The sequence below is a fragment of the Platalea leucorodia genome (assembly GCF_965183815.1).
Source record: "Platalea leucorodia genome assembly, chromosome: 3".
NCBI classification, from domain to species: domain Eukaryota; kingdom Metazoa; phylum Chordata; class Aves; order Pelecaniformes; family Threskiornithidae; genus Platalea; species Platalea leucorodia.
Genome location: NC_138825.1, coordinates 5,833,505 through 5,855,278, shown reverse-complemented (window position 1 = coordinate 5,855,278; position 21,774 = coordinate 5,833,505). Strand labels below are relative to the sequence as shown.

General features: G+C 39.1%; 1 protein-coding gene across 1 annotated transcript in view; it reads right to left on the bottom strand.

Moving 5' to 3' along the window:
* The window catches only part of PLCB1 (phospholipase C beta 1), a gene marked incomplete at its 5' end in the record, with an annotated part of 405,623 nt that overhangs the window by 100,964 nt on the left and 282,885 nt on the right, over positions 1-21,774 (bottom strand). Inside the window, 4 exons of the mRNA XM_082305814.1 lie at positions 38-122; positions 6,830-6,912; positions 11,228-11,385; positions 19,816-19,962. Of these exons, the coding sequence (XP_082161940.1) occupies positions 38-122; positions 6,830-6,912; positions 11,228-11,385; positions 19,816-19,962 (473 nt within the window). The remainder of the gene's footprint in view (positions 1-37; positions 123-6,829; positions 6,913-11,227; positions 11,386-19,815; positions 19,963-21,774) is intronic.

Genomic DNA, 21,774 nt, shown 5'->3' with positions numbered 1-21,774 from the left:
AGATGTTTGTGATCTGATAAATACCAAACCATATTACCGGGTATTTTTCCAATGGATCCATAAGCAATGCATCTCCAAATATTAATCTGCAGTACTCTGCCATTTTTGCCTGTTGTTTAGGGCTAAAGGGGAGAAAAGAAAGAAATGAGTCCTACTAATGCTACAGAGTGAAAGCAGCAGTAATGGAATATCTAATATCCCTAAACTAGATATAATTTCCTGATCCAATTGCTGTGAATTTTTCAGAGAGACCTAGATATATCGTGCAATTATTCTGATTCCTCTGACAGAGCTTATCAAAAGTATCATACACGAAGTAAAGGCACTAGCCAATTGAATAATAGTGAAACTGAACTTTTAACACTGAGGTATATTTTCCCATGCATTTAGTAGAAAATAAAAAAAAAATGAGGCTATCAGTTGTTACCTTTAGGGAAATAACCGTTATATAAACTTGCCTCTTTCAGGCAACATTTTTATTCAAAGTTTAAATATTTTCCTTCTCCTGTTGCTTTATACACATGCCTGACGTTCTTCTCACACACATGCCCAACTCCATTTGAATTTCATTCTCTTTTTGTCTAAGGCATAAACCCCAAACCAGTCACACAGAAAGCAGTCTCCTGTGCAGGTGTTTCTATTAAATTTCCCAAGCCAAAGGTGCCTATCACCTCACTCAGCACGTCTGGAAGGCACAGTTATACAGAAGAAGGGGCAGAAGACACTACTTGGATCTCAAAACCAGCAAAGCTGCATCAGTTATAGGCACTGGTAGAGAAGCAGCTAGTTTTACTGCAGATTTCTAAAATGCAGTTAGCTTTACTGCAGATTTTCTGCTAAAACGCAGCCCACTTTCCCACCCTATTTGTCAGCCCGTCCAGCCACAGCCCCGCACCTCTGCACGGCGCTCCACCACAAAGCACCGACCCATCCGCAGACCCCCTGGGCTGGGTTTGCACCAAAAGCTTGCGCCGCTCTCGCCAGCTCACTCAGAAGTATTTCCCCTGACACATCCTCGCTGGCAGAAGTCATAGCGTAGATGTAATTGTGTGCTACTGCTAAGATGTATTATGTCAATGTGGAGAATTGCTGTAATAAGTGCTGGTATAACTGCATTTTCTATGCATATAATTACATACTGCACGCATGTTATGTGTATATAACTGGGACCAACATATCGGGACAGCCTTCTTAGTGCGGATCTGGATGTAGTAACAAGCTGCTAGGTGGAGCTGCTCAATGATCATTTTAGCTTGTTTGGGTATGTGGTCAGATTCCTTTTTAAAGAATTTTTAAATTTTATTTAAAGTCAGATAGAGTGTCAGATTTTACCATAGTAAATGACTTCAGCGGTTTTCATGACATTCTCTAGAAGTAAACTGAACCTCAGTAAACTCAATTTTCCCAAAGTGCAACCAAAGAATGAAATAAGTCCTGCATATCAGTGATGGGAGTTTTAGGACTGAAGATAGGTTATACTACTCTGAAATATTACTCAAATCATTTTAAAATGCAGCTCAGTGCTACAGTCACTCTCCTTCTAATTTTAGACAACTGTGTATTTTTGTTATATGTGCCTGTTTAAAATCTGTAATGTCTGAGCTTAGGTATCTTTAAAAGTTTCCTTTTTTGATGCTTTGTTGAGAAGTCTCGATTAAAGGACAGGTTTATATTGCTTAATATAACTTTCTCAACTACTGTTAATTATGATCTGCATGTCATGGAAGATACGCAAACGGTATAAGCGGTTATGTTACCATGGAGCTATTTTTCATGACAAAACAGAGCTGGGTATATTGGAAAAAAAGGAGTGCTCATTTTTCTCTTGCAAGCTAAGAGTACGACAACGGCCGTGTCTAGTTTGTCATTAGCTACCAACGGAGCACCTGGCACTGGAGCTCTGCCTGGGGTCAGCAAGGCCAAACCAGAGCTGAGATAAAGGCTGGGTGGCATTTGAATCAGAAAATGTAATTTCCCTGAGATCAGCATTCTGGATGTCCCTTGAAGCAGATATGGGGTGAACCGGTCATTGACAAAACACATTGCGAGGAGGCTTGAAATTATTCCACAAAGCTACGCAAGCGCTGCATGCAGTTTAAATCACTATAGCATTTTACTAATGCTTTCTTTTGCGTGCAGCCAATTCTGCAAAAAAGCTAAAAGCCACTTTTAGCTGAGGATGGAAAATTAAGACGAAGACAAGCAAGGCAATGGAACTAAGAACCCACAAGGGAGAAGGTGATGGGAAGAAGAGATCAGGCTACGGCAGTGCGTTAGCTATTTCTAATTGCCAGCTATCAATGAAAATAAAGGCACCTCACTCTAGCAAGCAAACAGACTGGATATTTGCTATAGGTCTAGGGGTCATGCTAGTGAATTTTATTTCAGTCTTCTCCACCAGCATATATTTTGAATAGACCCATGCTCAAAGGACCCAGAAAGTTCAAAGGACATCTCCTTGAATCAAAAGAGCACTATTAGTGAAATCCTAGTAATGAGATGTGACATCAGCATTTTTAAATGGGCACATCGACTCCGAAAAGCGGAATCTGAAAAAAATATGCAAGAGTTAAATCTAATAAATTTCAAACTATCACCACAGCTAGAACAAATTCTTCTGATCTTCTGTGTTTAATTACATGTTTACCTCAAAGAGAACACAGTGAGAACTTTCATTTTGGCAAAAGAGAAAAATGTAACGCAACATTATTTTGGTTTGGTGTATAAATTCCAATGTCACTGTATCCCAGAGGCAGAAAGAAGGAAAAGGAAAATTATGTGAAAAACTAATGGTTTTAGTGCTACAAAAAAACCTAATCTTGCAGTAGTAGACAAGGCCAAAGTAGGAAAATCTTGACGTTACAAAATTACTTGTCTTTGTGAACTGGACTACATGCACAGATATTTTTAAAAGCTCCTAAGGAGGAATAAAAAAATATTTAGGAGTGCCAGCATTTAACTCAGTGGTATTTTTCGTGTGTTCTGTCTCTCTCTTTTATATATATAAAAAAATATATATATTACTATATATATATAGTTTCAAGAGATAGATCATTAGTAATAGTATAGATTATGTATTACTATTATAGTATTTAAAAGTTGGATTATCAGTTTCTTTTTATTTTCCCTTCTTTCAAAATTATGAACCAGAGCAACAGATCAAAATACCAGCTTTTCTACATCAATGTATTTCCCTACTGGTGTTATGGAACAAAAAAGCAGGTATTTCCTGGTCTACATCTACTGTTATTGGAAATTCTCTCATCATTCCTGTATTGTAATGAAATTTGATTGCCTCAAAAGAGCTGACTTTATCTGCTTTATGATTTTCACTGTGCAGACATGGACGGGTAGCACACAGACTAATTACATATGCCCCCAAAGTGTTCCAGGGCAAGGGAAGATAAAGCGGGAACATGATACCTGGAGATATGGAAATATAAAGAATATTAAGAAATGTTTTCATTACCACTACTGTATTGCTTGTACTTTGTTTTACTGTGTTTGTATTATGCCTATTATGAAGGTCAATCACAGAGGCTCTTTGGCACTAGTGCACGACTACTGCTCCCAACACCGTATTATTATCACTTCTGCAGAGATACTTCTTCTGCATAAGACAAAGACACAGATGCTTCCCAGAAGAGTCTAAAATAATTTAAAGTGTAGGAAGAAAAAGTGATAAAAATCCTGTTAATATTTGAAATAAGAATTCCAGCAAGAAACCAGCAATATGAATAACTGTAATTAAATTTAATCTTGGAAGCAATCTTATATGGATACTGCTCAAGGATCACTTAACCTTTTTGCTATGTCATCAGTGCATTTCTAATTATAGAGTGCCTGCTTTCAGATTTGCAGATTGCTTATCTTCTTGCAAGCCCAATTTCAAACGTCAAGGTCTTCTTGAGGTCTTTTTAACATTTTCAGGGCACTTTACTATTTTTTGATAGAACCACATCTTTTCTTAGTACTGTCTTTTTTCAGTGTGCACGGTTTGACTTCAGTATAAATGATGGCATAGATTATATTTTACATATTCTAAGAGTTATATGCTTGCCTCTTTTTCTAAACTTCTTACGGTATAAAAACAGACAAGAATGAATATACTACACAGTGGAGTTATAGTAAAGGAAATGAAAATTCTTCACATGCTATAGAGATATTAGAGAGAGGCCCTTCTAGGAAAAACACTGAAAGAAAGCAAAATGAGATGATTAACACTATGTCTTAATAAGTGATTTGTTCCCTAGGTGGACAAAAAGTCTTAAAAATATTCTCAGGACCATAAACCAGAAGGAAGAAAAATTGCATTTTAAGTCCAGTGGTGATTAACACTGGCATATCTATGGTGGGGATGTAAAACTTATTTACCTCTGATAATCGCAGTCTGTTTAACAGCCATGAATAGAGAACACAGGCTAAAACCATATTTCTGTTTAAGCCAATGCCAAAATTTCTACCGATTTGTACGGGAGCAGCATTTCACACATGAATAGTGACTCTTGTAACTTGCAAATTAGAAGAAAAATTCGGTCACCAAAAGTAGGAATTGATGTCATAGGATTTGTTTGACAGCAATCCTATAAAAACACTCAGCATTTTTTGTTAATACTTAGGGCAGAGTCCATCTTTAAGACCTAGGAGAAAAACAACATTCCAAGTAAATGAAAAGACAAAAGGAGCATTCGATGAAATTAGGTGAAGGTTTCTGTGAGCGGCGTGACTAATTGCAGATTTCTCTAGCAACTAGTGAAGAAATGAAGGGATAATTGTAGTAGTCGGTAAAATAGCTAGAAATTATTTTCAGCCAAAGCAAAATTAGAAATCATACACATTAAGTCTGACGATTTACTGCAGCAGAAAATAATAAATAGCAATAAAGCTTCAGAAAGAGAAAATACTTGATAGGGTTTTTGCAGACTTGCTTTGCTAAAATCCCATGTCATAGCAACGCATGGAAAAGGACACAAAATAATACACTTAGGGATAATTCATTTTTACACGACTGGAGTTTTCTGGAGAGAAAGGTCCAATGGTTTCTGTGGGGCAAATTGTAAAGATCAGAGTAATGCAGCAGTAACTCTGTTCCCTTTTTGGCATATTCTTGCAGTATCACACCACCTTTAATTTTGACAGTGTTTCATCTTACAGTTTTAAAGCCACTTTTGTACATAACTTACATCTGACAGGAGTTTATTTTATACATTTTTGTACTTCTTTACCTTCCTAAAATAGAACAGAGCACCCTGGAATAGTTGAAGATTTAAGTCTTAATGACTTTAAAGGAAGAAAAATGTAACCCTTCTGGTTACAATAAATTGGATGTTGCTTTTTCTCTGCCTTATAGTAACACAGTAAATGTGTATTTTAACAAATACAGAAGAATGAATACAAAATATGATACATTGAAGAATGATGGTTGAGCTCTTTTCTACCAACCAGAGGTTGCATTTGGAATCACTGAGAAATGCACTGGGAGTTAAAATCTACAGCAATAGGTGAGCATAAGCGAGTTCAAAGTGACATAACTTACACCAAAAAGAAAGGAGCGAGGGGACTGATTAGAGAAAGAAATTAAATGCAGTATCTGTGTGGTCTTTCAGAGGAAGACAGAACTAAACTAAGCAGGATTTAACAGGTAGCTGTTTGAATCATAACCATGTGGCCTTAAAATGCGTGCAGAGCAAGCACGTATTTGCCCACAAAAGGTAGTGTAAACTTATACTGTAAGGTATACAGGTAGTGTAGGTCAGCTCTCAGATTTTAAATTTTAATACCTACATAATTTTTGATCAGTATTGTCACATCTGTTCTTAAAAACTTTCTTACATAGCTGCTTCTACCAGTTCCTTCCCTTATGACGAGAACGTTCTTCCTCAAACAATGGAAAAGCAGTTAGCCCTCACCCTTTTCCTCTTCAAGAAGCAAAAGTGCCAACATCTTTTCTGATTTGTTTTAAATCATTCATAGCTGCCCCAAAGATTACTTTTTGTTTCACATTAAAAAAAAAAAGTTTCTCAGTCCAAACTGGCCCCAGAACTGCTGAAAATGTTTTCACGGCTGAAAACAAAAGGGGAAAAAGGCAACTGAAGTTAAGGCACGTGTTATGTGTCAATGTCACCCCACTTTGAACCATGTGATCTCCATATTCAAAACCAAAGTTAATGTCAAACTTAAAAAAAAGAAAAATCAGAACTGAACCAACAATAATAATAATAAAAAAATAGATCACTGGGACAAATTGAGAAATGTTCTCACTTATTTTTTCTTTTCTTACACAGAAAAACTGTCCTTTCTTTGTAACTAAAAAAAGAAAACAGCTTAGGCAAACTGGTATTTTTTGGCAGAAAGGGAGCAGTTCCTGGCCATCCATACGACCTGTTTTGCAATCCTATCTAGTGTCTATTACCTAGTCTATGTTTCTGGCCTCTACTTCCAACACCTGAGAAACAGACCAAATTCTGTGCGCAGAATACGCTTATAGCGCAGAATGGGGTCATAAGCAGGTGAAATATTGCCTCTTTTTCTTTGATGAAGTACCACTACATTCCAGCAGGACATACTGAGGCTGTAAAGTTAACACAATCTGTCTCACAATTATTCAAACAAAATTATTTCATACAAAAGGTTCTAATTCAGGAAGGTTTTTAAGAACATGCCCAATTCATTCTGATCATCTTGGTTACTTAGGCTGATACAAGTTTTTTTTGGGATAAGAGCTGTTGATCATGTCATATAATAAAACTGCCACAAGTGCATACATAATTCTGTGCTTAGACCTTACAAAAAAAATAACACCATACAGGAAAACATGGTAATTACTTACGAATCCACATGATTTTCAAAGGAAAGGAGGATTGGAAAGGGCGATGTCTTAAATGCACATTCAGCGATAGCTTCTATTACTTCCTAAAGAATCAAAATACATACAGTTACAAATTTATGTCTCTAAAGAAACAGCGTTTTGGTTTTTGAAGACAGAAGAGACCCAAAGAGGTCTGAAATCATACCCAAACTGCCTGAAATCAGACCTTCCATTCTAAACATCCCAGAAAACTCTGGATGTGCTTTTGCAGCAACCAAATTTTTCAACCTGAACTGTAATCAAATCTCCAAAATGTCTGATGAGCCTCAAGCACGCATTTCTCAAGAAATTACTTATGTCTGCCTAAATCAATAGTTTAAATGTAAAACTTGGTCTTTGTGAGGAGTTGTTCTGTGCCTGAAGCTATGAATTTCACGAACTATTTTGCATAACAATAAACATGCTCTGACAAATGCATATCTTCTAAACATCATCAGCACAAGCACGTATCCATAAAATCCTTAGTTACTCTGACTCCGAAGCTTTAGTTCCCTCTTTTGTGATGAGAGAAATCCCTTTAAGGCAAAAGAAAGAAAGAAAAAAAATAAGTAAAAAACCATTACTCAGTTAAAATAGCTGGCTGCGTAGTAATCATCAAACAGGGCTCAGAAACTGAAACTTCTGTAGAAGTTTTCTTTCAGCTCTGATGGAAAATGACAACTGCAAGTCTAGTAAGGGACTCATTTGATAACATTAATTTTAGTGGGGTGCACAATACAGCAGTGCACTCACTGTTACAAATTGTTCAATATTTCCCTATTGGAACACAAATCTTTTTTCAAAAGAACTTATAAAACACTTAAGACTTTCCATATGCATTGCTGTCAAACTCTGGACTTTATAAGAACCTCGAACTCTGGAGTCTGTAAGAGCCCATAAGCCTGTTCCCTCCCAAATTAAAAGGATGACTAAAACCCAAAAGATTTATTTTAAACAAGCCTCCTCTGGACAGTCTTTTTGTTCACTTTCTGTACTTATAAAGGCTCAACTGAGAAGCATAACAGTAAGAAATCCACTTCCTAAAATGAAAGCTGAGCTTCAGGTACAGGCTTCTGATGTTGGGTTGCAGAACCCAGGGCTGGAAGGAAAGCACAAGCCATCTCAAGATTTGCTGATACGAGCTAGGATACAAACAAAATTTACAGTCTTCAGCAGAAAAAAACACAGCTCATGCACAAATTGTTGTAGTATCTCTTATGAGAAACTACCTCTCTTCAGCACACACAGGCAGTGAATGACTATATTTCATGAACCGCAATCACCAAATATTTAAATGCTTCACGTAACACTAACCATTCATGTGCTTCAACTAAGACCACTTCCAGTCTTTAAAGAAAGCAGAAAGGCAAAGCATTTATTGGAAGAATAGTAAATGGTGCAGAAGGCTGGGTGAAGGCAGGTAGGAAGCTGCAGTTTCACAGCAGTGGTTCTCCCATGGGGGAACGCACGATGGAGTGATTCCCGCTGCATACTTTCTTTCCAGCTCCAGTAAATCACTAAGTGCTGGTACCACCTTAATGCTGTTCAGAACCGGTGGGATTGACAAAAGCACCTAAGGCAATTTTGCCATTACAAGGGAACAGCAGCACTGAGAATCGGGTTATAAATATCAAGTTCTCCCATCTTGATGCTCTCCACCCAGATCATTACTACTGGCTTGGTCTCCACCCACCTGCACCCTCCCCTTGGTTATGGAGCATCATGCAGGGCTTAAGAACACTTGAGGCTGGATATAAGAGGTACTGCCAAAAGCAGTCCCGAGGCCTTTCTTGCTCCTACACACTGCTCAAGCGGTGAAGTAAACCCATAGATTTATTTTCAACTGCCTTCTCAGCTGCAAAAAGGGATGAAATCCAGCATGCATGGGGAAAATAACCTGAAAGAGTAAAATCAGGATTACACTGATGAAACATGAGGATGAGAAACTCAGGCGTTGGTTCAGTGAAGAAACAGGTATGCTGTTGATTCAGTCTTGCACTGCATTCAAACGTAAATGCAAATTCTCTATGGTCAGAGAGGAACAACATGATAAGTTCCATACTTTACTCCAGCTGCAGAATGACTCACCTGAAACAGGTCTCCAAGGTATATATAAAGTGCACATGCACAGATTCCTGGTCATGGCACGAAAAAATATTGTTGGTTCCCTATAAGATCTCACCCTGGCAGCAGCTCGCAATCCGCAGCTGCGAAAAACCTTACTGATTTCTGTGTGTCATGAAGCAAGGTAAAAACTAATCTAACAAAAACCCCACAAAAATCCCAGCACCATAAGGGAGTATATATTGCTTCTGTCTCCGCGCCTCAGAAAGCCTATCTGAGGCAGTCAAAGCTGACAGACCGAACAGAAGCATTGTGTGCCGTGGTCACGCCAAAAGCGTGAGCTGATAAATGATTCAGCATTCAAGACCCAGTGATCACTCTGAATTGATTGACACACTTCTGACACATTATTTCACTATCATTTTGCTCCTCCTCAGCTAAGCAGCACACTTTCAGTGTGGAAAAGAAACCAGCAGTCGATACATTTTTACATTTTTTCTGTGTGGAGAAAAAATATTTGCCCTGAAGAGCAACAGATAAAATATTCCTGAGTAGGTTTAAAATACCTTCCAATATCTCTTCTGCAAACACAATGCCTAGGGTTGAACATCTAAATAACTAGAGATAATCCTCATTCCTGCTAATGATCCTTTTGAGAATCAGATTAACTTTGTTTTAAATTCCTGCTCATGACCAAAGGAGTTGAGAGCTATCTTCCTTAATTAAAGGACTTCCAGCAATCAAATTCTACGCATATAAACATAATTGGCTTCATATAGACATAACTGGAAAGTTAATAACAAACGTGAAAGAAGGTTGCGCTTTATGTTTTCCTGTGATTAACTCAATTAGTGAAGAGTTAGAGAAAACAAATTGAAAAAAAGAAAGGAGTGTTCTGGTGCGAGTGAAATTCGGTGCTTTGTCTGTGCGGCAGTATTGGGTTTTGGTTTTGGTTTTGGTTTTTTTTTTTTCGTAAAGGAAAGCACCAGAAGACAAAAAAACCCCAACAACTCATGCTTCAAGTGTGGGAGACATGCTTCAAAGCTGTGGCTAGTAGAGAACAACACCTAACACCTGTAACATAACCAAATTCAGAAACGAGTATTTTTCCACGTTTTCTGTTTTCTTGCACACAGGGAAATCTAGAAATGTATTTCTATGGTGAGTTTGTATCTCAGATGAACAAAAATTATTTCTTCACACTTCAAAAATGATATCCTGATGTGTCATTATAAGCTGTGCTGACTACCAATCTTAATACTATAGGAAAACACCTCCATCCTGCTCCTCTAACACCTTGGATCAAAAACATCTTTAAGAATAACAAGAAGATAACAATTTAAGGTTATTGCTAAGGGTATAGTATCTACCTTTTATTATAGAAATAGGAAATGGAAGACGAAATTCAGAAATACAGATGACAGGTTTAGGCTCTGAATGGCACAAATATCCCATCACACTCTCCAAAGATACTAATTTTTCTTTTTCACCCTCCAGTGCTTCAAATCGAATCCAAGTATCAGGGATAAGGATAACATTGCACACACCGTCATTCATTTTTTAAATAGTTAATAAAATGATGAGTGTCTGGTCCCTGTGGATGGGACCTGCCCAACTGGGCACAAGTAGCCTGTTCTCTGCTCACAGGAATTTAAAGGCTTGCAAATTGTAGAGGTTTCCACGACAGCTGCTGTTTCCTACCTCAGTTCAGCACTTTTGTCTCCCACTCCCACTTACCAGGCAGAGAAGAGAAAAGAGTATTTTGACACATTGTTTATTGCTGTTCAAATCCTTGCGGCCTTGGATCTCAGCACTCCTCCCTGCCACATGCTACGGAGCTGTAACACAAACCTGTCCTTCCTCCCCATCCTCCTGGTTTCAGACCCGTCTGCAGACCCGTTTTACACTGTGTAAAACCAGTTGTGGTGGCAATACCTGGTTCTTCAGCCCTGGCTGTGGTCTACCCTGTTTTTTCCCCTCTGTGAGATTTGCTGCAGGGACATCCACAGGAGTATGGACCTGGGCACTGAGCCCAGCCCCCAGATGGCACAGACTTTACACCATTTAATCCCTTTTCCTCCGACTGCCACGATCACCAAGAACCTCTTCCTGTGCAAGGTCCAAATATTGCAACTCTTCTCTTCCAATGACTCTGCACGTGCTCCGAAATCTCCTCTTAAAACATCTTTTTGCCCTCACATTCCTCCTCCCTTCCACCTTTGCGGTAATGTTCTCGCAATGCATTTGTGATGCATTTTACACGGAAGAAACCACCCCAGCTAAAGCCAACTACACCAGCATGCTGCGTTGCTGTACCTTGAAGGATATTTCAGTTGTCATAGTGAATCCGTGTGTAATGACCGGCTCTTCTTCAGCTGTTCGTCCTTTCCAGCAGTCCAGCTCCACACAGCGGCAGCCTGACAAAAGCACTTGCCGATACATCTCCACCGATGAGTTACCGGCCAGCTGTCCAGCTGCGACAGCACAAGAACATGAAAAAAGGGAAGTCATTTTGGGCCTCGGGAATAAATACAAATAATCTAATAATGATTAGAGTTAACGGCATCTTTTACCCTTGGCTGAGAGGAATAACACTCAAAGGCATACAAAAAGCATAAGGATGTAATGGAAATAACTTAGGCAGAGTCAATGTCATGGTTTGGGTTCTGCCCTCAGTTAAATTGCTGTGAGCAAGGAGAAATAACCGAACTGAAGCCAGTTTGAAAACTTCTGATAGACAGCGTTGAATACATAAAGTAAAATAAAATAAAATAAAATGGCTTAGTTCTAAAAGAAGAATCCTTTGACAAGCAGTGTGAAATTGAGAGGCAACTCAGGACAGCAAGATCACATTTTCTCATACCATGCAATACAGTTTAGTACAGGATAAAACAAACCTCCTGCACAGTCACTAATGGTCCCATACTAGGTCTCAAATCAATATTTAATACACTAATCACCACACTGAGTTGGTCAGTTAAATTTCCTAATGTGATACTGCATTATGTAGGGAGAAATTTAATTAAACTACCGGTTTCCAACAACGACATAATATAAATCTAAAAATAAACAAGGAAAACTCAGCTTTTCCCAAACTCGGGAAGTATTAAAAAGCCCTACAAAAAAAACCCAAACCAACAAAGAAGTGCAGTTGTATTCAGGGAAGGATATCCAGCCAGTGTGTCTTGATCTGCTGCAACAGGTTTGATTCCAGTCATATGGATACAAATTTCTTGCAGCAGAGAGATAAAGGTAATGGAAGAATGGCTCAGTGCTTGGTTTAGATGGCAAGAAAATGGATGAGGTTTCCTGCTTTCTAGCAGACCTCCTGAGAAGACCTTCCTGGATTTCTTGAAGGGAATTCACTCGCTTTTTAGGGAGGCAGTGAGTTCATTTACGCTACAGATTCTTTGCTGATGGGGGACATATAAATACTTCATCCAGACTGGCATATAATATAATGCAGAATACTGTAATCCTCATTTTATTGTCTCTGTGGTTCTGCGTTTAGGTTTTACGCTGGGAACTACACTTTTTGCGGTTTGCTTCACTAAATAGCATTGTCTGTTTTCTCTGTGTTTTTACCTTCCACTAAAAACAGAAAAACCCTTCTATTTGAAAATTCCTGTTTACCATTTGTATCTGATACATGAGCTGGAGCACTCATAAGTGCTCCACAAGGTGTTAACATTACTCCTATTGAAATCCGTAAGATTTCTCAGCTCCTGCTGGAACCAATGGGAAATATATGTTAATGAGAGAAGAATTTGGCCAGTGCTGGAAGATTTCTGAAAATCCAAATGGAGTCAGCAAAGTGACAACGTGTCTTTTTTTTTTTTTTTTTTTTAAATTAACTTTTTCTTGTGTTTCCCCTTTGATTATGGCAGGTTATCTTTACTCACACAAAAGCCTTTTTGGTGCAATCCCAATATCTGGGGTAAGCAGTGGCTCTTTTTCTTTGCAGGATGCAAACACGCACGAGCATGGGGCAGGGTACAACAGCACATTTCTGTGTACTCATCCCTAAGCATCGGCTTATGAAAACTTGGCTCTCATTATACGGATCCGCTGAACTCTGCTGCCTACAAAACTACATTCACTTAGAAAACGGTTTTCTTGTTGTCCTTCTTTTCCCTCCTAGCATTTTGAGTTTGGATTAACAAACTATTTTATGATTAGCAAACTCTACCATACTTCCTGAGAGACTACTGGCCGTTAATATTGCTAAGCGTTTTGGACTACAAGATCCTTAACCTTCAAAAGTGCTTAAGTAAATCATGGCATGCATCGCTTGCCATATGACACTTCTCCACACTACCTTATTAATAAGGCTCAGATGTTTTGGAAGGATTCCTGCTAAGGATAAGAGGATATTCAACCTCCAAAACATTCAATCTTCAGAAAGACTCCCACTCAGAGTGCAAAATGCTAGCAAACGTTTTAATCGTCTCAATAGCTTATTTTTCTGAAATATGCAGTATCAGGAATGTCCCCTCAAATGTTTTTTCATGTATTATTTATAAACTTTGGTTGTGCAAGTCTCTATCTGTATCTATTCCAAACTACCCCTTTAACAGATACATTCCAAAATGTGCTAACACAGACACTAAAGGACTAAAGGGAATACTTCCAGTATGATATTTTTAATATCCTGAGTACAGATCAATTTTTTAATACTGGAAATTGAAAACATTATGTATTCCCTTCTATAATACATACAGCATCTACAGTAATAGCATAATATTTGTATCCCATGCCCCTCTGTTGGGTAAGGAGAAACAGATTTTGACAAAAACTTGCTTTTCTAAAAATATAATTGGCCAAATCATACCTGACAGGACACTAGGCAAAATGAGCCTGTGCTAATTGATATAAGATGAGGATATGACCCACGTTTCCCCATACAGATAGTTCCACACTTTATAACCTTAACACGCTCATTTCTCAGCAAGTGCATCCTTGTTGGGTTCATTCATCACTGCTTTTCCAAGTGCAAGTTATTTGCAATACACGGACTTAAAATTTGTTTATGATTTTATGACACGCATCCTCCTAAAACTGAGGGATATTGGGATCCAGGCATTTGGAGTCACCTGACTCTTCACTACTCCAGAAACAGAGGCTGCTTCTGCCCCCTCGCCCACCCATGGCACCACCTTCTCCCGGCATGAAGTGCCTGTATACTCCCTTTGCCGTGCACAAATACAAGTTGCTAAACCTCCTCTCTTCACACAAGTCCTGGAAAAGCAACCAGCGCTCTGGATCCTAAGCTGTAGTTTGCAGCGTGCAAACTCAGACCCTCGTACTGCTGCGAGTCTGGCTCTTGACTCCAGCAGCAACAGAAGGTGCTGGCGGCTAAGTTTTTTTTTTTAGACACGGTATGTTTATCTGAGTTTATTTTCCTTCCGAGCTGTTTTGCCATGCACAGGACAAGCGAATCAGACCCCACGCTGTGACATACTCTGCTACTGCTTGTATATAAGTCAAAATAAGGCTCTCGCCCTATGGCTGTTATTTTTAACACTTTACATTGGACCAAAGCAGGACATGCGGTCAGGCTTGCTCCAGCCAGCAGCAGGAATACACTTGCTGTCAGTATCGATTCGGTCCCAGCCAAGCAGAAGATGCAACACTTGCGTACGCCAGGAGGGCGGGGGCTGGCCGGCCTCTGAGTTTGCGTTTCGGCTAGCAGTGCCCGGGCAGCTCACACGCTGCAGCCAGGCTACGTGATGGACACTACGTCCGTGAGAGGAACTGGCACGGGGTGCATGGCATATCCCTTGTCCTAGCTGTGGGAGCCACTTGAGAAAGACACACTGCGTGACCAGCTGCGTCTCTCCAACTGCAGTGAGGGAGTGGAACCCACTGGGACCCACTTACAGAGCCCTTCCCCTGCTGCCGGCTCTCTGTATCTTTGTCTTACACATTTCAGCTATTGGAAGATCTTCAAATGCTGCTATTGGAGTCAGAGGGGTTACCCAATCCTCAACACAGTTTTATTCTCCTTAAAGAGGGGGGTTTAGAAAATAACATATCTCTTATTTCAGTATGCTTCAACTTATTGGCCTAAAGAGGCAAATAAGAGAAGGCACAGAGGATCTTGAAAACTCACTACGCATCAGTGAATGAATATTACTTAAAGGAAACAAAACACTTTCATGATCTTTTTTTTTTTTTTTCCTTTTTGAGAATCCAGTATCTCAGATCTGACCAAACAATATTTTTTTCTAAACTCTTTATGTTCACCTCTGCTGCTACTGGAGGTAAGCTTCCTCTAGAAATTTTGGTGTCAGCTGCTGATGTCTATTATAACAATTAATTTTGCCTTCAAGAGACAATCTATATAATTTTTCTCTCCCTTTTACAAGGTTTCCGCTCACTTTTAAAAGTAGAAACTGCCTCACTTAGAATATGGCTTCAGAAAGAGGGAAACGGCATGGGTAAGGGGGGGCAGGTACTCCTTAGGACAATGAAAAGATGAACTGAGATTTAATAGTGCTAGTAGGAACGTTCACCTGTCAAAATTAGAGCAGTCATGTAAAACATCACAGAGCAGAAGACCCGAGGAATTTTTAGTCAGAGCCTGCTTAACTGAGTAGTCGTCTTCTCACAAAAGCCAAACTGCCACAGAGGAAGATGCAAGAGAGAGTCAGGCAGATGGAAATCACCATCTTATTGAAGCTATTTTTTTTATATATAGGATTTTTTTTTTATACAGGATATTTTTTATATACAGGATTTGAGAGCAGGGCACTGAACTCAGAAAGTTCCACCTAAGACCTTCCACACAGATCATCTTCCCATTTTGTGAAGCAACAACAGCTTTCCCTCCACTGATTTTTTTTTTTTTTAATGGCTATGTCAATGCAACAATGTAACTGTGGAAGCTGCTTCCACAGTTGCACTGAATTGGCCACGGGGAGCAGATTGTGGTCTGTAGCTTCCTTCCTTTGAGGTGAAGTCATCATGTTCAAATTAACGTCATCTCTGAAAATTCAGACCTTTTCCTCAGTGTTACACAAGCTTTTACGATATTCTGAAGGGGAATCATGAAAAATGACGACAGCTGGAACGTAAAAACACACCCCTAGAAACTGCTGATGGACGGAAGAGCTGCACAATAACCACTAGTCCTCCTTTTCACCCATTAGCCCTGACGCCAAGATAAACCATGACCCCAGTGTCAGGAAGAACCTCATTTATCTGCCTTAGATTGATGGACAGGATTAGCTGGCTCTGCTGGTGGGAGAACAGCTACGGCTCCTCCTCAGCTCAGCTTCTCTCTGCTGCAAGAGCTCCCACAGCTCTCCTATCCTCTAGTCCATTGGGAAGGATGGGATGGGGCTGGAAGAGAGCAGAGCCTTGGGTCTTGCCAGCCGATCACCTGGGCTCAGTGCAGCTTGAGAGGCACAAAGCAGCCAGCCAAAAACTGCTCCTGGTGGTACGACAAACTCACGCTCAGAGCAGGCACTGCCCGGCTTTCCTTCCCTTCCACATGGTGCTGTCATCTTGGAAACTGAAGATACTGTCTTGGAAGCTCTAAAGGTGAAGGCAGCTTCAAGGAAGTGTTGAATGCAGACAATAAGCAGCAACAGCTAGGACTGAGGAATCACTGAGAACAGAAAAGCTGGAGGACGGTAGAGGAGAGGCCATAGCAGCAATAAAGAAGAAGAGAACATGCCCCTCATGAGATATTTTTCTAGAAACAACTGAACGTACTGGACTGTAAGCAGGGAAGCAGGTGCTTCGGGTGAGTGGTATAGTCCCATGTTGCCTATATGCGCTAAACTGATAGCTCTGCAACCTTCTGCTGCTATTATTTTTCCTTTTAGCCAAAGACAAAACATGCATTAAAGGCTTGTGATTTTCATATTTTGCATTTCACATATACAACAGCAAGTTGCATAGCCATCAAAGTGTGCAATGCTACTGATGATACTTAATCATTTGTCTTTGACTTCGGGTGCTGCTGAGAGAAATGCTGCAAAGTCACTCCCCACTGTGACAACAGCAGTAACCTGAGGTGAGACTGGTGAGAAACCAGAAAAAAGCAGGGTTGCACATTAAGGGTTCAAAGGAGTAAATAAATAAATACAATACCAGTGAGAAAAAAGATGAGAAGACAGTTAAAAGTTTCCAAAAGATGACATTTCTTTAAGCTAGCCTAGGTTCACTATAAATCACTTCTTTCTTCATGGATTTTTACCTTTGTTCTTAAAAATTACATTTCCCTAAGAAAAAGAAAGCAGTAACACTTCTAAATAAATAATCAGGACTTGATGTACTGCCAAGGGTTTCTACTAAAGGCTAGGAAAATGAACAGGGTAATTAAAAATAAATTCAGAGTGTGCACATGTTTCTTTTTATGTTATAATGTTGTTTCTTTGCGCATGCTTTTTCTGGGTTTAAAAAACTAACAAAAAGAGAGAGAACTGGTAGGGCATTAAGCACAGTAATCATAAAGTCTTGCTAGACTGAACTGTTTTCTTATTGTCCTAATAATTATTACATGACTAGTTGCTATTTCACAGTTCCAATGAGGGCAGAGGTGCTCCCAAAGCTTCCCTTCCAAAGTCATGAGCACTCAAGCAGACTCTTCAAAATCTTCTTGGGAAAAAGAAGAGTCTGCCACCATTAATTTTACAGGTTTCAGCTGAACTAAGTCCTTGTTGGAAGAAAGCAAATGGCAATGTGATTGCTGTATCTGGTCTAGCCTCCAAGCAAAATCTAAGGCTGTCAGTTTTTGTAATACACAGATAAAAATCACCTCATTAATCCCATTGTCAGCCAGCTGCCACACATTTACTGAACATAATGAACCCACTAAAAGGAAAGGGCATGTGTTTTGTGCCTCTAAATGTGAAAATACACACTCAGAAATGGAACTGGAAGAGACTAAAACTTACTTTGCACTATCCCCTGAGTTTATTCTGATTTACTCCTCCCAATTTACTAAGCCAGGACTATTATGTTAAATTAAGACCGAGGACCATACTTCCAAACGTAGTTTCTGAAATTATTTAGAAATGCAAGCAAAGAAATCTGTAGATGCAATCTGAGATGATTTGCAGACTTTCACATACAAGTCAAAGCAAATTTGAAAAGCTTCAAGGTAAACTTTCTTTCTCCTAAAATAATTATGTCATTTGCTGTGCAGTTAAAAATTTAGAATGGGTTGGACTAATCATGAATTTCCATCCTTAATTCTTTGTTCTTTGGCTTCTGTGCTTCTAGACCTTTAGAACATGACTCTGTCCTGATCACCCTGATAAAGATCTGTGGTATGGTACTGGCTATAAACTTCTGCTGGTAGAGGGGAGAGCAGTATTTTATCTCTTCAGACCAACTTTAAACTGCACTGTCTGTCCTCCCTGTGGGCCTGTGCTTCCCACATTTGTACAACAGCTTTACTCTTTTCTTCCAGAAAATCTGTATAAAGCTGCAGCGTTTGGCTTAAGTGGGACCTAATCCTCACTGACAGAACAAAGTCCATACTGGAGGTAAAAGGCCTGCAAAATATCATAATTAAAAATTGCTTTTGCTTTAGACATGTCTACACTCTTCCAAAGAACATAAATTTCTGCATATTGGAATCATAACTTAAAGGTGGCCGCACTGATTTTCATTTCTTTTAATTCACAGAAACAAAATAGCTGTCAAGCCAAATACTTATATGACAAGTTTTAGCACAAAACACATTTTACAGCCAAGATATAAACCTCTGAAAAATGGTGTCTAACGGAAACAATGACAGTTCATTCACTTTATGCAAGCACTAGAAGGTGCCGTAGAAAGTGCTATAACAAACACAAAACAGACCTAAGTAACTACCACATGGTCCGCTTAAACTGGGCATCACCGCTGCATGGTTTTGTTTATGTTTTGGCATAGAGACATTCTGAAGAACTGGGTCAGTCAAGGCAAGTCTGTTAATAACATTGAAAAGCCTACGTTATCCATGAGCCACATTTTTAGCAAGCACTGGAGCACTGTTGGTTTTTTTTTTTTTACATAATGCTAAGACATTAGCAAACATGACAAGGCAAAGCAAACATCAAATCAAATAAGAGAACACCCTGTGCACATCTGCTTGCCAAAAATGTTTGTTCTTACATAAACTAAACTAAAATTGTGAATTTACAATTATTTTCCCACAAGTTAACAGCATATTAGACTAGAAAACCAGTGCCAAAGGTTGGGTTCCTGAACTGTCTTATTTTTTTCAGAATCTTAAAAGCATTGTTGACTTTGTTGTGCAAACAATACAGTTCAGACTCATTAATTCTAATTCAAGTTAACAGGAGCTTCTGGGTGCTCAGTCTTTTTAAAAACATGATAGCACCTAAAAATTTCAGCTCAGACATTAGATATAGTCAGAGACCACATTTCCATTCCTTGCAGATATGAACGCACTGTCAGAAAGCTATGTGCCATGTTGGGACCTCTCTAATCTTTGAATCAAAGCAAATTTCATGGAGCTCAACAAACTGTCAGATTTAATGTTTAGGGACAAATTTATTAGCTACAGGGATGTTTCCCATATTCTGCTTCGCATACTTGTTTGGCTATCCTTGGTTATCATAAGAAGTACATCATTCCCTCTCCTCCCCAAATAAGGACCTTAATCTGGAATCCTACTAAGTTGAGGGACACTCTCCAGGGACTTCACTGGGCTTCAGACCAGACCTTATCTGAACAACGGAACTGCTGCTCATCTGTTAATAAAAGTATATTTGATGTATGTGTGTAGCGGCTAGAACAACAATCAAGTGCCACCCTTGCTTCCCTGAAGACTAAGCTCCATCACCATTTACTGCTGATGCTTTTAGGATATTTTACGGTATCGCTGCAAATATGCTATGAATTTTTGTAAGATAAGAAATTGGATCTCTCCAACACTGTACCTGTGAGGTAGGTGTTGTGTGAGGAATTGATGAAATAGTGTGACAGTGGTTGAGACATATCTTCGTTTAAATCCAGTTTCTCAGGTGGAACAACGCCATTTTCTTCTCCACTCAGATATCGCATAAATCCATCCACTGATATCTGTCCTGAGAGAAACACAGATCCAGGGAAAGCACCGATTAATTTCAAGTGCAGACTTTGCGACGTACAGGTGTTATATTCAATATACACTTACACAAAGGTGTGTGTGAAAGACCGTACAATCATCAGACTGGCCTTCATCTAGTTATTCATATATTCTTTTGTTACTGTTACCTCATTTTCAGCCATATAAATTGCAGGTAATACACGCCCCTTTACCTGTACCAAAGATGAATAATTCCATAATCCGTGTCTACAGATAATCAAGGGCACAGGGGAATCAGAGTTACAGAGGGCTATTAGAACAGAGAAAATACATCGAAGCTTATCAAGGAAAGGGGTCTTCTGGGGACAAAAGAAAGCATGCTTCCCAGAGAAAATCAAGAAACCAGCAAACAGAGGGACACGCAAAGAAACAGGTAACCTTGACCTCTTTTGAATATGGTTCAGTGTGTGTATACGAATGCAACCAAACTGCAGAGCAAATCAAACTAAATGAACGACCTTTCAAGTGGCAACCAAGCTTTGCTTTGTCATTTTTATATTTGTCTTCCAATTCATATCTCACTGGAGTGCCAGCATAAATGATCTGGCCATACGCAGCCATACGCTGTTGGCAAATTAGAAAGCCGAGTCCTATCCTGAGCTTAAATATCACCATTATCTCAGTGGAGCTGTGCTTATTACATCAGGATGAATTTTTCTGTCAAGCCTTCTGCATAAAGTTGATTTTAGGGTTAGTGTTGATTTGTACATTTAGACTACAAAAAAAAAAAAAAAAAAAAAACTCCAGTAGGCTATATTTGAAGATTAATGCTGAACCAAACTAATCTGAGACATTTTTCTTTGCCTGGTTGTTTTTTTTATTTTGTCTAGATTTCACCTGCAGATTTACTCAACCATTCAGCTTTAGTTAATTCAGTTACTGCCTATAGTAAAACAGATCTTCTGTATCTCTGAAGAACCTTGAAGCAGCTACGTGCCTGGTGACTCCCAACAATGAGAATTTCTTACCTCTTGTCCCCAACCCAAGATATTCTGTATAGTATCTTTATCGAAAAAAAAAAAAAAAAAACACCAAACCTTAGTTGACTAACTATGGCATTGAAAAATGGAAGACTTCAGCTCCACTCCTAACTCTGCTACTTGCTCCTTTTAGGGGCAATCCCTTTTTATCCTAAAACATACAAACTTACACATATTTCTCTCATGTATGAAGAAGTAATGGGCAACCCTGCAGCATTTTTGTAAAGCTTGTAACCACATGATGCAACTATAGTATGTAAAGCATTTACTTAAAATCTGTGCTTGGACCCTGGGATTTGGCTGTTGATCAGAGAGGAAAAGATTTAACAGTCTTAAGTTCAGATGCTTCATTTTCATAACAACCCAAGATGGTGGCACTAAATGAACCTATTCATATGACAAGAAATGTAGTGACAATACAGAGCAATGCAATTATCATTCATTCTTATGACAACAATTGTAAGATGGTTGGAAGGAAGAACATCAAGTCCATCCACTATTTTAAGACTGTAATCTGAGAGTAATCTTGTCAGGCTCCACAGCTGCTTTGTTATAGAGTAATTAATCATCCACAGGCAGAGGCCTATCTACTTTCCGTTTCACAAGAAAAAAATATAAGATAGAGAAAATCAGGAAAAAAACCACCACTGAAGTTTTTCATGAAACTAAAGATCTACGAACAACCTATCTGCTGTGTGAATCTACCAGAGACATTATGAATGTAAAGAGAATCAGGCACTATCATGGAGTTAGCCTGAGCTAAAATCCACTTCAGAGAAACACTCTGCCAC